The 16,628-nt window shown below is 35.6% G+C and overlaps 1 protein-coding gene across 1 annotated transcript in view; it reads right to left on the reverse strand.

Annotated features, from left to right (window-relative positions):
* Window positions 1–12,478, reverse strand: part of KPNA5 (karyopherin subunit alpha 5) — a 38,759-nt gene extending 26,281 nt beyond the window's left edge. Inside the window, exons 1-5 of the mRNA XM_012753837.2 lie at window positions 12,080–12,478; window positions 8,231–8,364; window positions 6,262–6,363; window positions 6,039–6,138; window positions 2,418–2,512 (exon numbers count right to left, since the gene is read on the reverse strand). Coding sequence (XP_012609291.1) covers window positions 2,418–2,512; window positions 6,039–6,138; window positions 6,262–6,363; window positions 8,231–8,364; window positions 12,080–12,083 — 435 coding nt within the window. The 5' untranslated portion in view covers window positions 12,084–12,478. The remainder of the gene's footprint in view (window positions 1–2,417; window positions 2,513–6,038; window positions 6,139–6,261; window positions 6,364–8,230; window positions 8,365–12,079) is intronic.
* Between the last annotated feature and the right edge of the window lie 4,150 nt (window positions 12,479–16,628).

The raw sequence follows: 16,628 nt of genomic DNA on the forward strand, positions 1-16,628 counted from the left end.
TAAAGCAAGCAGTAAAAAATAAATAAGACATACAACTATTATGTATTCATAATAATTAAAAATAAAAATAAAAAATAAATAACAGACCCTACGTAACAGAGCAGTAGGGAACTTAAGATCATAAAGTTTCCCTAAGGATCAAGTAACCACAACCTCCTCTTTTAAGAAACAAGAAAATGAGAAGCTGAAGGATATAGGTATTTGTTCAACATCAAATGTTCATTATTAGCAGACCCAAGATTAGGACTTCTAGTATTCTTTAAGCAGTGGAATCTTTGAAAAGTTACTCAGTATCAATTCAATTAAAATTCAAATATACATTATGGATTTATAACAGAAGCAACTGAGAAAATTCAACCATGATTCCAAAATATACAAGTGAATTACTGAAAGCAACTTACAAATCCACAGCCAATCTAAGCAGCAACTATAGTTTAAAAAATACTTCACATAGACAACTCTTCACATGAACAGAGACATCACTATGAATAATAAAAAAATGCACCCAAAAAGCATTACTGAAATACTGAAATACAGTTACTATTATGTGTAAAACTAAGAAAAAATTTTAAGTGAGGAATTTATTTTATTTATTTATTTTTGTTGTTGCTCTGCTTTGTCCATATTGAGAAGGAATTGATGTTAAAAAATGAAGACCATAATCCTAACTGATTGCAGATAATGAAATAAGCTAAAGGACAATTAAAAGATAAACCTACAAAATTGTCATTGGTATCCCTAGGAGAAAGCATTAGTGAAAACTGGTAAATTCATAAACCTACCAGCAGACAATAACAAGCAAGTGAGAACTGTGAAAAACTGGAGTGTATGGCTACAATTTTTTAAAAAAAGAACTCTAATTAAAAATTTAAAAAAATTTTTTTAAAAAGGCAGAACTCCCATTCAGCTCCATTTCATCTTTACCATCTGGCAACAATGCCAACTCTTCTGATTTGTCAAAAGAAGCCAACAATTTGGATATTCATTTGAATTTCCCCAATTTTTAAAAATTCAGCATCTAATTCACGTTTTAAAACACGTACGGCCAAACAAAATTTGTTTCTAAGCCAATTTGGCCTATGGGCCCCACTTTGAAGCTCTCTGCATATGCTATTCTCTCAACCTAATAGTTTTCCTTTTTTCAGTCTGTCAAACTCTCCTTCATCCTTGTCATCAGTCCTACAACACTACCTTTGTGAAGTCTTCCCTGACTTCCCCTAACTAGAATAAGTTGCTATATTCTCTGTGTTCCCAGAGCACTTTTGTTTATCACAGATCTGTTTTATGTCTGCCTTTCCCAGCAGAGAAGAGAACTTCTATAGACAGGGACGTCTTAAATTTGGAACTGTAACATCTTCCATAATGTTTGCCTCAAACCAGCACTCAATTTTATTTATTCATATTCACTCATTTCTTCTTTCATTCAGTTAGAATTAAAAAGCCAAATAATAAACTAGTTATCAGGAGGCCTGGATTTTAGTCTGGACTCAGGGTTTATATAAAGCAAAGGAACTAGATCTCATGATCTCTAGTTCAAAATAATTGACAATAAAATTATAACATAAAGTAGCCTTTTCCTCAGAGACATTTATTATAAACATTTTTAACAATTTTTCACATTCATATGTGTAACACATTCCTTTGCTTACACCTAAAATATTTCCCAAATTATTTACAACTCTTAAGTTGTAAATTCAACAACTGTTACTCAAATAACAGTCCACCATTACCAACAATAGCACTGATAAGTCAGGTGTAAATCTTGTGCAACTCCTGATACATAGATAGAATTCCACTCTGTATTCTTGCTTAAGACATATTAATAAAAGTCAGGAAAAATAATCTTTTTAAAAAAACATTAAAATATTTGAAACTTTAGTAATTTACCGTTAGTAGCAAATTATTTGAATGACATCTTAAAACTGTAACTATATCATGGTTGAGAAGCAATGCTTTTTAGGACAACTCTAACTTTGGTCACAGTTTTAGTAGATAATACTAATTTATTCTTTTTTGGAAAAAAGAGCTAATTGATCAGCTAAAAATGTTTTAACAGGTAAAAGTTACAACTCTAGTTACCTAAGAACCAAAATAAATTTAACCATTGAGTTAACCTTTTAGTTTGGGATTTTCAAAAATAAAGAGTTATTAAAGATTGACAACTCTAAAATTTTTATTAACATTAGTAATGATTTCATATATTTTTACAAAATTGTTTAATAAAATAATAATTCCCAGAAAAAATCAGCACTGCAACCATGCCCAAAGCAAGACAGTTCACACTGCCTTTCCCTTTAATTGCCAAGTATTTACTGAATGCTTACAACATAGTCAGTATTGTGGAAGTTGCTTTCACTAAAAACTTTAATCATATGTCATTCCTAGAAAGAAATTAAGAAAGCAAACTTTAGACTCACTTGTAGAGTACAATTTTCATTTCTTTCAAGAAATTTCACAAATCTCTGTACGACTCCTGGTTTCTGTATAACTTGATCTATTGGTGGATTAGGTTCTACAAATTTAAAAATAATTAAGTTATTAAATAGACAAAAAAAGACAATGAATCTTGTCCCTATGTCAATTAACAGGGCACAGAAAATACTCTTTCCTAAATTTCATTCAACCAAGTTTAAAACCCTTAGCTGCATGTGACTTAAGACAAATGTTCTCAAAATTACAATTTTTTTATAAAGTAAATTCTACTTTCACTAATTGCAAGAAGAAACTTTTTAAAAATTTCCTATATGGGCCACTCCTAAGTGGCAGTGGGCTGGTGGTCTCCACCTCCTCCCATTCATTAAAAAAATTAAAAAATTTCCTACATAAATAAATTTCATAAGTTAAAGGCTATTGAGGAGACAACCTTTAAAACCCTGAGTATTTTAGTCAAATACTCAAAACACCAACTGAGGGATAACTCTTCCACTAATATTTTACAGTACTACTCTCAATTTCTAAGGATCTCTCCTTCACTATCAACCACGCCTTGCCTATTGTTTTTCAGCCACCTGAAATTCTATTATATTTTGCTAGGGTATTATTGTTTACAGAAATCCTATTGGACTATCTATAATTGTTAATAAATTTCCACAAAATGTAAAGGGCTTTTGAAAGTCACAAAATGTCCTGGAAATTTAAGTAAAATTCGCAGAAACTTATTTCAGGAATTGTTATCTAACAAAGAACTCTTTCTTCTACCCTGGCTTAAGCAAAAAGTACTTTCTGTGGTTCTTCAGTAACTTCTCTGATAGTGTTTCTTTAAGTTAGTCTTATTCCTGTTGTTTATTCTCTTCTCAGAAAATTTACCTATTTTGTTAATTCAGTACCACTTATCATTATCATTTACGATAACTCACAAATCTAACCTCCTTAACTGAATTCTCCTCTCCTAGATTGCAGACCATCTTTCTAATTACCTATCAGATACATTTTTATATTCACACCTTCTTTAAAAATGTAGCATAACCAAAACCAAACTTAACTATACCAGTGTGCTTACTCCTTCCCCTTGCCCCTGCATACACCACCCAAATCTGTCTATTACTAAGTTACCTAGACATCTAGTCACACAAGAGAGAATTCTCATTTCCACTTTTGAGTCTTCCTTTTCTTCTTACTTCCTCTATTTGACTGTCACTGATCACAAATAACTCACATATAAATGCTAATATATAATGAGCAGGATGAATAAGTAAATGGTAGCCATCAAATATCTGAACAAATCCTTCTTCTTCATACAGAAAAACCTTTTCATTAAATTTTAAGTCAGTTTAAATCCTAGAAACCATGTTCTTAATTGTTAAAAAAAGTTTACTTAGGAAAAGACTCCTTTTTTCCTTTCCTTCATTTTCCTACAAATTTGTTATTTTTCTAACCTGGTCAAAAATTAGGAGATTTCTGAAAAGTTAGTAAAGTTATGGCCATAAAGTATTGTTTGGGTGCTCTAAATGAAAAAAGTCCATATTCTGCGAAATGTTAATTACAGGCCCTAGCTTATACTGTTATTATAGCTATATATGGTAAAACAATATATATTTGTAACCCTTTTACTCTCTACCTTAAAAAAAATCAAAACAAAATTAGAGTGTTGTAGTTATGACTTTCACCTTGTTTTTTATTTCCATGGAAAATTCTAAATTTACTATCTTCTCTTACATTTTTTTTAAATTTAAGGGACAGAAATTTTGTCTTGCTCTTTTTGAAGGGAAAAGATGAGGTTAAAAGAAAAAAATAGGGCTTCGTAGTTAGGGTGTAGGGAGAAGTGGGCACTGAGATTGTCAGCTATATCTATATACGCAGGTAAATACAGATATAGATATGACATATATGCCCATATAAGAACCCAAATATAGTCTCTCCCTGGAGAATTAAAAGCAATTCATTTATGCTTACCTTAATCTAAAAGAAAGCCATTAAAGTACACTTCAATCATTAGCTAATAAGGTATCATGAACTATTATAATTATATTAATTGACAAATAATATTCTATATAATCTTATAAACATGATGAACTATTATAGAGAAGACTTTTAGTCAAGGCAGTAACTTCCAGCCATATGGCAATAAGCAAAATAGGGGGAATATCTGCTTCAGCACTCAAAACTAGGCAAGAATCATGCACAATAAAAAAGCTTTGGAGAATTTCTACAAAGCTGGGATAAAAGAAAAGGATGACCAGTGATTTACATCCAAAATAGTAGCCATGATAGGGAAATAAAAAGGAGATATAGCAAAAGGTCACCATCATAGACTTAAGTCAGAGGAGTAATGGCTGGCGTAAGAGTATATTTATATACCTACTGTCAACAGCAAGAACACTAATTACAATAAAGAAATGCTTACAACAGAGGAAAAGTTTCTTGCCATTTCTGTTTCCAGTTCTAGTTCTAGCTGCTTTTCCATATTTCCCACATTGATAGATCAAATATAGTAAATCTTTCTAGGCCTAATAGATTTGGCAAGAACTCATATCAATCAGTAAAAGAAAACAGCTCTAATTCCTGCTGTATGCCCAACCTGGGCAAGCATAATTCCATTACAAAGAAGAAGCAGAGAAAACGATTATCACTATGAAAAAGATACTATAGTTTAGCCAGGCACAGTGGCTCATGCCTGTAATCCCAGCACTTTGTGAGGCCAAGACAGGAGAATTACTTGAGGCCAGGAGTTTGAGACCAGTTCTTTCCTTCTTCATGTGCTACTAAATTCTGTGTCTCTTAGGAAGGTAAGGCAGCTGAGCCAAGGCATTTTCACAATCTTAGCAGTTCATATATACTGTACAATTCCATATACTTAAAATAATAATTCTGTAAATTCCACATATGAAATACAAGATAGACTAAGATTGAAATTTTTATTTAATAATGAATTCTTATAAACTCAAGATAAAATTGGAAAAATAACAGATAAGCAATCATGAATTAGAGTCAATAAATAAAACATTCAACCTAATTACCAAAAATATACAATACAATGAGCTACTATTACATAGGCATTTGTTTCTTAAAGATAATTGTGTTTATAAAAATAAATGAAATAAATACTTGTACCAATTGAAGATCGAGTGTAAATTAATAGTTTATTCCCTTTGACCCAGTTTTTTACTTTTATGAGTGTACATTAAAGAAGTTTTAGATTGCACAATTGTTTATGATAATCAAATTAGGAAAAAAATGAAATGCCTGATTGAATTATTATTTTATATTCATTCTCTGTAATGTTATGTTGCCATTTACAAAAATCAAGTCTGGAAAATATTTCTATAAGAATTTAAAAATATATATCGCTAACTATATTTCTTGGCAGCAAAATTGATGATTTTTATATTTGCTTCTTTAAATTCTTTTATACTTTACAATTTTTCTATAATTAATGTTACTTTAATAATATAATGTTCAAAATGGATGTTATTTTAAAATATATTTTAAAGAAAAAATAAGACCTGTGTCTGGCAAAGACAGGTGCCTTAAAATAAAAAAATCTAATAAAATAAAGCTCAAAATCCCATATCAAATAAGCATACTGAAAGAATTCTTGCCTTTAGAAAGCAGCTTTCTAAATTTTTGTGTTGCTGTTAGCTGTTGATCAGCATTATTAGAAAAAATCATCTGAACCATGTCAGTGGTAATAACTTCTTCCTAAAACATACAAAATAAAATATAATTAACATTTAAATACCTTGCATAAATAATATTTGCTAACTATAATATCACTGAAATATTGTTAAAGTATAATTTGAAATCCATTTTTGTAAAATATACCTCTAGAATGGGTACAGTGGAACTGATATCTGGATCCTGTATAGGACTTTCTAGCATAGATTCATCATTTCTGGGCAAAGAGACATTTCTGCGTTTGAACAACTGCAATAAAGAGAAACCAGTTTATACATGAAGCTCTCCAAAAAAACATCCAATTGCCATAAAATTCCATTTACAAAAGAAAGTAATAATTTTATAATTTAAAAATTCTGAGTATTTTAGTACTTCCCAACTTCATCATACCAGGAAAACCTGAAGTACTCATACTCTCCAGGCTGGGTTAGTTTTTGCCCTGTACAGACTACTTTGGGTCATTTTCAATCCCCAATCTTTTACCAATGGCCAACTCATCAGTAGAGTACACATTTACATTTTACGGCATTTGAAAATGCATATATTCCCATACTAGATTATGAGATAGATGTCTAAGTATGTTTCCAAGAAAATCTTAATTAAAAAACAAATCTGTTACATAGGAGAGACTAACATGGTATATTAACAGAGTTAATATATTTGATTAACAGAAATAGAAAAGAATTCTCAGGAAAGACAGCTCTATGCTTATTAATTCAGGAGTGAATAAAAATGAAGGGGAAAAAAGAGGAAGAAGGAGACACAGGAAAGTACTAAGGGAGATGTATAGGTATAGCTGGCTCTCTCTATCTGTGGGTTCTGCATTCAAAGATTCAACCAACCTCAGAACAAAAATATTTGTGGGAAAAACAAAAAATAATAAGCCAGGCATGGTGGCATGAGCCTCTAGGCCCAGTTACTTGAGGCTAAGATGGGAGGATCACTTTGAACCCAGGACTTTGAGGCCAGCCTAAGCAACACAGTGAGACCCTGCTTCTTTATTTAAAAAATAAAATAAAAAAACCAATACAACAATTAAAAAAAAACGCAATATAGCATAACAACTCATCTATAAGCATTTATATTGTATTAGGTATAATAAGTCATCTAGTGATGATTTAAAGTATTCAGGTGGATATGTGCAAGTCACATGCAAGTACTAGCTAGCCATTTTATAGAAGGGACTTGAGCATCAGCAAATTTTGGTATTCGCAGGGGCCTGGGACCATTCACCCAGTGGATATCAAGGGATGACTATATGTTTCCTATATCAAAATTTAAGGAAAAAAATATGGTTATATTCTTTTTGATAGCTAAATAAATACTGCTCTTCTTCAGTCTTCTCTATCCACTTCTCTAATCATTCATTCCATAGGATTTTTTTTCAGCACCTACTAAAGACTATGCTAGATACTATAGCTAGGGAGATAACAAATCATAATCACAATTCTAAAGAAGGACTTTTTCTACTTTGTTTATTGCTAGTCCTTTGCACACATCAGTTTTAATTTGTATATGTAAAGACCACACCCTCCTATTTGTTTGTAAATATTTCTAAATTTAAGTATATCTTGGAATAAAAAATGTTGACATATACTCTTAAATGATTTTCTATTATTTATGTCACATATGCAATGTATAAACAGAGAAGGCTATGAGTCTTATCTAAACAGGTAAGACTACAGGAGCAACAGTATGAGTAGCACTGAAAGATGACTACAATTAACTTAGGGGCAAGAGCTATAACAACTGTAAAGCAGCAAATAAATATAGTCATGTTTTTGTAGGAGGCCAATTTTACAATGACAAATGGAAGTGATCTAAACAGACTCAAGAATAAAAATTTCTTTGCTGTGAGGTAGAGCTATGATTAACATTAAAGGTTTATCAATAAAACAGAAAAGTCATTCTTCTCAATGACTAAAAATAGCAAAGGATTCTGACTCATGAATCTGTAATTATTATACCTAGAATTTAATAAAGAATAGACTTAGCTATGTTCAATCCTAATTTTCCATTTTAAATTATCTAAAAATTAGCAACAATAATTTAACATCTAAAAATCTCTGTATAATTTTTTTTTGTTAAACAAAGTTAAATATTTAAAAACACCTACTTGTTCTTCCCTTTTTTGTTTTCGAAGCTGTATTCCTTCCTCTTCTCTGCGTCTACGCATCTCTTGAGGATTGAGGGCTTTATTCTTATAACTTTTCATTCTATAGTTATCTTTCCCCGGACTAGCCATGGCATCTTAAGGGAAAGGAGAGAAGAAAATGGACTGATAATTCTCAAAAAACACAAGACACTATAGGGCAACCAAATTGAGTCTCACTGATTAACAAAATCCATTCTGAAAATTATGTACAAAGAATAATTCCCTAACTCTCATATCAAAACTGGAGCAAAATGACAAAATATTTTAGAAGTAACATATTAAATAAATCTGGTTGAAACACAAAGTTGTTACCCTTATTTTACTGATTCTAAGATGCAACAGCCTTCCCCATCCCCCTTCACCCCCACAGTATTTTAACCTTTCTGAAGCATCTTGTATCATTATCAGTCAGGAAATAACCAACACAGTATCATCCTATCTTTAATGAAATATGGTTATTAGGCTTCAATAAGCACACCTCAAATACTCATTGGGGTCTGGCTTCTTTCCCTTGTGTTTTCTAAGGCCACAAGAAACATGGCTTCAGTTATAACTGTCCCTTCTTATTGTCCCTTCTTATTGCTGAATAGTACTCCACTGTATGGGCTTATCCCAGTTTATCCATTTTCTAGTTGAAGAACATTTGGGTGGTTTCCAGTTTGTGCTGGTTTCCAGTTTGGGGTGGTTACAAATTTGCTGTAAACATTCATGCATAACTGTGAAAACATAAGTTTTCATTGCTCTCGGGTACATATCTAGGAGTAGGACTGAGGAATAATATGGAAAGTATATGTTCACTTTATAAGAAACTGCCAGTTTCCCAAGTGACTGCACCATCTTGCATTCACATGAGCAATGTATCAGAGTTCCAGTTGCTCTGTAGCCTACCTTTACTTGGTATTGTCAAGATTTTTGTTGTTGCTGTTGTTAATTACAGCCATTCTAATAGATGTGTAGTGACTTTAGTTTTAAACATGTTAAATTGGCCGTGCGCAGTGGCTCACGCCTGTAATCCTAGCACTCTGGGAGGCTGAGGCGGGCAGATTGCTCGAGGTCAGGAGTTCGAAACCAGCCTGAGTAAGAGCGAGACACAGTCTCTACTATAAATAGAAAGAAATTAATTGGCTAAAACTAATATATAGAGAAAAAATTAGCCAGGCATGGTGGCGCATGCCTGTAGTCCCAGCTACTCAGGAGGCTGAGGCAGGAGGATTGCTTGAGCCCAGGAGTTTGAGGTTGCTGTGAACGAGGCTGATGCCACGGCACTCTAGCCTGGGCAACAAAGTGAGACTCTGTCTCAAAAATAAATAAATAAATAAATAAATAAATAAATAAACATGTTAAATTTATAGTATTTAGGGTACACAAAGGAGGCTTTGATTTATAGATAGTTAAAAACATGGGTCAGAACTCAGGACAGGAGTCCTGACTGATATGCAATATCATGTAGAGCTACAAAACAAAGATGATCAAAGGAGAATCTTGAGGATATCTACATCTTAGAGGAAAAAGGTAAGAGGAAGGAAACAAAAAAGAAATATATCAGAGAAGGAGGAGAATTAGAAGAAAATAAGAGTACTATAAAAGAAGAGAGTTCAACAGATAAAGGAGTATTTTAAGTTGTCATCCAGCAAACTTAAGTACCTACAATAAGCCAAGTACCATACCAGTCATCAGATTTGATAATTAGGTCACTGGTAAAGAAGGCAAGATAAATTTCACTAGTAGAGAAGATAAAGGTAGACTGAAATGAGCTGAGGACTTTAGAATAATTTAAAAGGTACTCTTAACCTTTTAACACCCGTACATTCTATTAATTAAAATGCATTTATAATTGACCAAAATCCTGCTTTAAAATATTAAATATTTAATGAATTTCAGCAATACTGTATGCACCTACAGTTATTAGAAACTGCTCGATATAGCTTTATTAATAACAGTATTTTTATCATTATTCTCCAATTATATATAAAAAAACTGTCTCATTAGTACGAGTTTAGGCTCTTGGACGGAAAAAATAAAGATCAGAGTTCATTACAGAGCCAACCGGCTCTCAACATTACTTGTTGAATTATGCTAAACAAGTATAAAGTATTTTAGTTATGTTCATAGAAATAAACCTCTTAAATATTTATCGCCTATATATGTAGCATTTTCTAGGCCACTGGACTAAACTTTTTTGATCACATATCAAATATACATGAAATATATTTGGGTAAATTATGTATATGCAAAATATGTATGTAAAATATATTTGTGCACTCATCCTCAATGTATTTTCCACATATGCGTTACTATGTTGATATACTAATCCATTATAAAATTCACACAAAATTTTTTTAAATAGAATAGGTTTAAAAGGTAAGCAAATAATTCTAATATCTTCTTTCCACATCTGATTGGATCGCCTTGTGCTCCACTCCTCTACCACACACAGACACTACTTCTGAGACCATTAATCCAGGCAACTACATTAAAATGGTTCAATATAATTTGTTAACTAAATAAAATGTAGCCCTAACGACTCATCTATCACTTGTTCCTTTTTCTTCTATAGTACTAACTTCTTGCTTCTTATTTAACACCTGAACCATCACTGCAGTTCCCTTAAGGAGACGTTATTGCCAAGGAAAATCACCCCTGAAGGTAACTCACCCAATGGGATTGTTTTGTTCACTGAAAATTAATTTACATCAAAGGCTGGAGGCTCATAAATTATTTTAAATATAAGCAATGCTATTCAGACACTTTAAAATTGTCTAAGAGGAATGTTTTTTCATTCGCAAGCTTATTTTTTAACCCAGTCTTTAGAAAAATTGTGTTAAAGTTGGGCAAATAACTAGAATCTGAACTTGCGGTTTTCTTTCTTTAATACCTATTAACAGAATTTCTTATGCTAGCAAAGCCTTCATTTCTATGGATGTGGGTGCCTCATTACCAAATTTACAAGACTGCACTAAGCGGTAGATGCTGACCAGAGCCTCTAACACCAAATAAGCAATACTTAGGTCTTAAGGATAGAGCTGTTCCTTGCTTACCAAGAAAGCCACTTTCCTACATAATATGTCATTATTGAGTGTTGTAACTGACAGACAAGTCATTAGTCTTTTTGTCTTTTGTTTTTAATGTGTCTAAAAAACTCAAGAGTAAATGCCCATGTCATATTCTTCTGAAGTATCACTATGCGATTTCACAGCTTTCAAATCCTTTCATCTCTTAACTCATTATCGATGACACACTATTACGTTTTCATGTTGGAACGAAGCTATTAGAAGCGTCGGACATAGGCTAGCCAGCGCCGGGACTGAGCGCTTGGAGGCACCTGCTTGCAGGTGGAGGAGGGCGGCGGGCGGAGGTAGAGGGTGCGGCCAGCAGGCCCCTGCCACGGAACCCGCCCCTTCTCTGGGCACTGGAATTTCCATAAGCTGTTGGACACAGCCGCTGGGTACCAGCAGTGAGTGGCAATGTTTGGCAAGACCATTTAGTGGAAAGAACTACGTAGAAACGGCAAGGCAGCACTGCGAGAGGATGAGAGGGACTGTCCGAAGCTCCTTCCGACAGCCTGGCTGAGAGAATCTGCACTCACCGCACCTCCGCGTCTGCAAGGCAAAGGTCCGCCTGCCACGCCCCCGCGACCGCTGTCACCCCAAGAGAAAGATGAAAAACACCCTGGAAAGGCCAGGTCCTGAACCCTTCGTAAAGTAAGGAGTAAATAAAAATAGTGACACCTCCCCCCCCCCAAGAACTAGTAGCTCCCAAAGGGTCCAAACCCGAGGTTTCCCCGACTTGGCCTGTGTCACTCCCCCTTACCCATTAATGTGATACTCTCCAGTGCCCAGACTTCCAAGTCCCCAGCGACGAAGTCTGCCGCGGGTAAGAGAGGAGCAGCCACTCCGCCCCTAACGTGGAGCGTGAAGCGTGGAGCGCAGCGACCCGGCTCGCAACCCAAGATGGCGGCCACCTGCGCCCCTTCTCTAAGACCCTGAGGCTCGGCTCCCAGAAGCCCTTGCACGCGGCGGCGGCGAAGGAGGAGGAGGGGGAGGCGGGCCGCGCAGACTGGCCGAGGGTCGTAAAGGAGTGCGCTCCCTAGCCCCTCCCACTGAGGGAGGAGCCCGCGCTCGACTCCTGGGTTTCTTTCTGTGGCGTGCTTCTTGTGGTGAGGCTGTATCGTGCTATCCCTATTTTTCCGTGTGACGAGGGTCGACCTCTCATTCACTCACTCCTGAGGATGTAATCCGTGCCAGGCCCCGTTTTAGATACTGTACTGGGGGTACAACAGTGAAAGAAAGTGATAAAAATCTCAGCCTCATGAAGCTTATAGAGAGGCTCTCGCTTTCTTCAGCTATATTAACTTCCTATATGCTTTGCTAATTTTCTTTGGCGCTTTCTAGTATGTCATTTATTTATAGTTTTGGATTCTATAACACCTGTGGGTTTTTGACGAAAATGTAATGACATTAAACGAATAACTCGAGATAAAGTACTGTAAATTATAACACACATGCAGCCCTGTAATCTACCCTGGAGTTCAACAAAGCGTGTTGAAAACAGACTATATCCAGATGCAATGCCAGGAACAGACTGTATGAAATAAATGACACATGATTCCTACTCTGAAGAAGTTTGCAATTTATTAGGAGGAAAAACATGATGACAAATTGTTATGTTTGCTATGTTCAATAGTTGAGAAATAAACAGAGAGAAGAGTATTTAACTGTGGATAAGTAGGACTGAGAAGGGAAGACAAGCTTGACTAAGGAAACCTATATAGGACTATTGAAGTACTGGCAGAGAAGTTTATTTGCTGTAATCACCTGGCTTCCCTGTTCCTTTTTTATTTCTTCCCTCCTCCCTCCTGAGAGACTAAATATATAAATGGATGGTGGCCAGATTATATATAAAAATAGAATGCTGAACTACAACCTGCAGCAACCAGCCCAGGAAGCCAACCTACTATGTACAGTAACCAGTCCAAGAAGTCAGACTTCTGTATGTGGTAACCATTCCAGGAAGCCAAACAATAACCTTGTAGCAATCTATCCCAAATGGCCAGGACTTGATTAATAACTGAGTTTCCCTAATTTTTGTCTCCACTTCCATGTTAAGACCAACTAGAGAAAGCCAAATATGCATCCATCCCTGAATAATTACATAGGATGCCCTGCTTCTAATTAGTCCATCTACAGCTTCTCCATGCCAGCAGCCTCAAATCAGGGTTTATCTGAAGCTTTCCTTTTTCCACTATAAAGCTTTCCCACCCCTTTGCCAGTCTTTGAGTCTTAAAAGTGATGGTGGTTGACTCCCTTACTATTGTAAGCTTGGAATAAATTTAATAAATTTCCCTTTTCTTGTTCTGCACTTGTTTCCACACTCCTGAAGAAGATTCCTACTATCTGGACATGTCACATCTCAGGATAGATCTGGTGGAAGAGATGGTAATGATATCTTTTGGACCTCTGCTCAGCAGGATCTGAGGCTGTGCTTTTCCTATCTAGGGAAGAACTGAAGGTATAGAATGTTGACTTCATTTGTTGTATAAAATGCCAACCACAGCAACTTCTAAGATATGACCTATGGCATCTTTCCCAACTCTGCCTATCTAAATAGAATCTACTTCTCAGTGGTCTCTCTCTATCCCAAAAGGTACTGCTTCAAAAGTAGGGAGCATATTGCCCTTTGGGCTTACCTCTTTCAAAGGCCATGATGGAAAGGGAAAAGGTTCTATGACATTGGCTCAGCTGTTTTTTTTCTTACTTAGATAGATGCTATCGTCTGAATGTTTATGCCCCCTCAAATCAATGTATTGAAACCTAACTCCCAAACTGTTAAGGTGGGACTTTGGGGAAGTGACCAGGTCATGGGGGTGGAGCCCTGATGAATGGCATAAATGCCCTTGTAAAAGAGGGCCAAAGGAACTGTTTTGCCCCTTCCACCATGTGAGACTAGAGGCACTGCTAGTGAGAAAACTGGCTGTCACCAGACACCAAGTCTGCCTGAACCTTGATCTTAGACTTCTTAGCCTCCAAAACTATGAGCAATACAAGTGCTCCTTGACTTACAATGTGGTTATGTCCTAATACATCCATTGTTAAGTTGAAAATACTGTAAGTCAAAAGGCATTTAATACACCTAAGATACTGAACATCATAGCTTAGCCTAGACTACCCTAGACTAGAAATTTGCCCCAAACACTTGAATTAGCATCGAGTGGGGAAATCATCTAAAACAATGCCTATTTTATAATAAAGAATTTTGAATTTTGATTATAGACATTATTTACTGTTATACTTTCATATGAGAATTTATCACTCTTATACCATGTATCCTTGCTGCCATAGGTCTCATCCAGAAAACAAGATTTGCCCCCTAACATCTATTGCTTAGTACTCTTCAGGAATAATAACTGTGAGGGATGAGAAGGCAGGATTCCACAGAGAGATAAATTAAATTATGATGTAGTTGCAACAGAGTCCTTAGACAACATTACAGGAAGCGCAGGAACTGGGATGGCCCTATTGTGGGTAGACATTCATGTTTATATCCCTGAATGAAGCAGTAATTGGGTATTTATATCCCTGAATCAAGAAGTCACTGGATATCACTGAATCAAATCCAGAGAGAGGGCTTAATCTTGAGTAAAGCAGCAGCTCCCTTTGACCAGAAGGCAGTTTCTGGAGTGGAATTTGGTCTAGAGCCCTCAGAAGTGGGGGGAACAAGTGCTTCAGGCCTGAAGAAAAATCTGGGCAGTGCACCACAGATTCCAGGTCATGTGCTTTTTCAGTTTTCCAAAGAGAAACAGGTGGCTTTCTTTCAACTTCATGCCTTCTCTTTCTCATTGTCCTTACTTAGTCCTCCTCCTCTAACTGACCTTTAAATGTTGGTGCTCTGGTTCCTCAAAGCTGCCCATATTCCTTGGCTTGTGGATCCCTTCCAATAATTGCATCACTCTGACTTATGCTTCTGTTGTCACATCTTCTCTGACAATGCACCTCCTATCTCCCTGTTATGAGGACCATTGTGATTAATTATACTAACCTAAATAATCTCCCCATCAAGATCCTTAACTTAATCATATCAGCAAATTCCCTTTTACCATGTAAGGTAACATTTTCACAGGTACTGGTAAATTGGGCCATGAACTTCTTTAAGAGCCACATTCTGCCTACTACAGGGTATATTTCTCTCGGGAAGATCACAAATATAAAGTGATCTGTGAATTGCTTCTTTCCTTCCTCTCTCCCTTTCTTTGTTCTGTTCCTTCCTTCCTTCATCTTATTAGTTGGATGTGGAACACAATTTATCATTTGATTTTTCCCCTATTTTTCATCTCTTGTTCTTTTTGTTCTGTTTTCTGAGAAATTTCTTGGGCTTTATCTTTCACTCCTCTAAGTACATATGTATTTTAAAATCTGTGATTATATTTTTTAATCCCAAGAACTATTTTCTATTTTTGATTCAAAGATTAAATTTTCTTATCTTTCTGAGGATATTAATTGTAGTTTCTATTGAACTTTTTTCTCCTTCTTCTTTGATTCTTTAGAGTTCACTCTCTGTTTCATTTGGTTTCCATCTTACCTACCATAGGATGTCCTCAAATGCCTGATAGTCCTTCAGTATCCATTCATATTTAAAAGTAAGACACTAAAGAAACCTGCAAGCTGTGTATCAGTGGGGCTTGTTTATTTGTCAATTGGTGGCCTCCCTATAGAGTGGTAAAATGGAGACCTCGCTGTTCTATTGCAGCACTTACTAAAAGTTGACATCTATAGCTCATTTCTCTTGGGACAATCAACTTCTCTGCAGATTAATTTTCTAATCTTCTGCCTTGGGGGCGCAAAACAGACATCAGAATGTGATAGGTAAAAAGGTTAGAGGTTTCATGATTTAGTATTTAACTTTCTTCACTTCCCACATTCAGTGCAGCATCTTGACCCTACCCGTAGCTATTCATTTCTGGGTTCATAGCCTTTCTGGTTCATTTTCTTTATGAACTAAATCTGTAGCCTTCTGTCTGGACAGAAAAGATGAGTCACATAACAACCCAGTTGTACTAGTCAGGGTTCTCCAGAGAGATATAACTTATAGAATATATGAGAGGAAATTTATTTGAGAATTGACACATAATCACAGAGGTGGAGAAGTCTCATGATAGGCCATCTTCAAGCTGGAGCACCAGAGAAGCTAGTAATGTGGCTCAGTCCAGAAGCCTCAGAACCAGGGAAGCTGAGGATGCAGCCCCCAGTGAGAGGCTGAAAGTCATAGCCCCCAGGAGGCCACTGGTACAAGTCTCGGCATCTAAAAGCTAAAGAACCTGGAGTCTGATGTTCAAGGGAAGGAAGAGAAAAGGTGTCCTACTCTA

The sequence above is a fragment of the Microcebus murinus genome, chromosome 5 (assembly GCF_040939455.1).
Source record: "Microcebus murinus isolate Inina chromosome 5, M.murinus_Inina_mat1.0, whole genome shotgun sequence".
In the NCBI taxonomy this organism is placed as follows: domain Eukaryota; kingdom Metazoa; phylum Chordata; class Mammalia; order Primates; family Cheirogaleidae; genus Microcebus; species Microcebus murinus.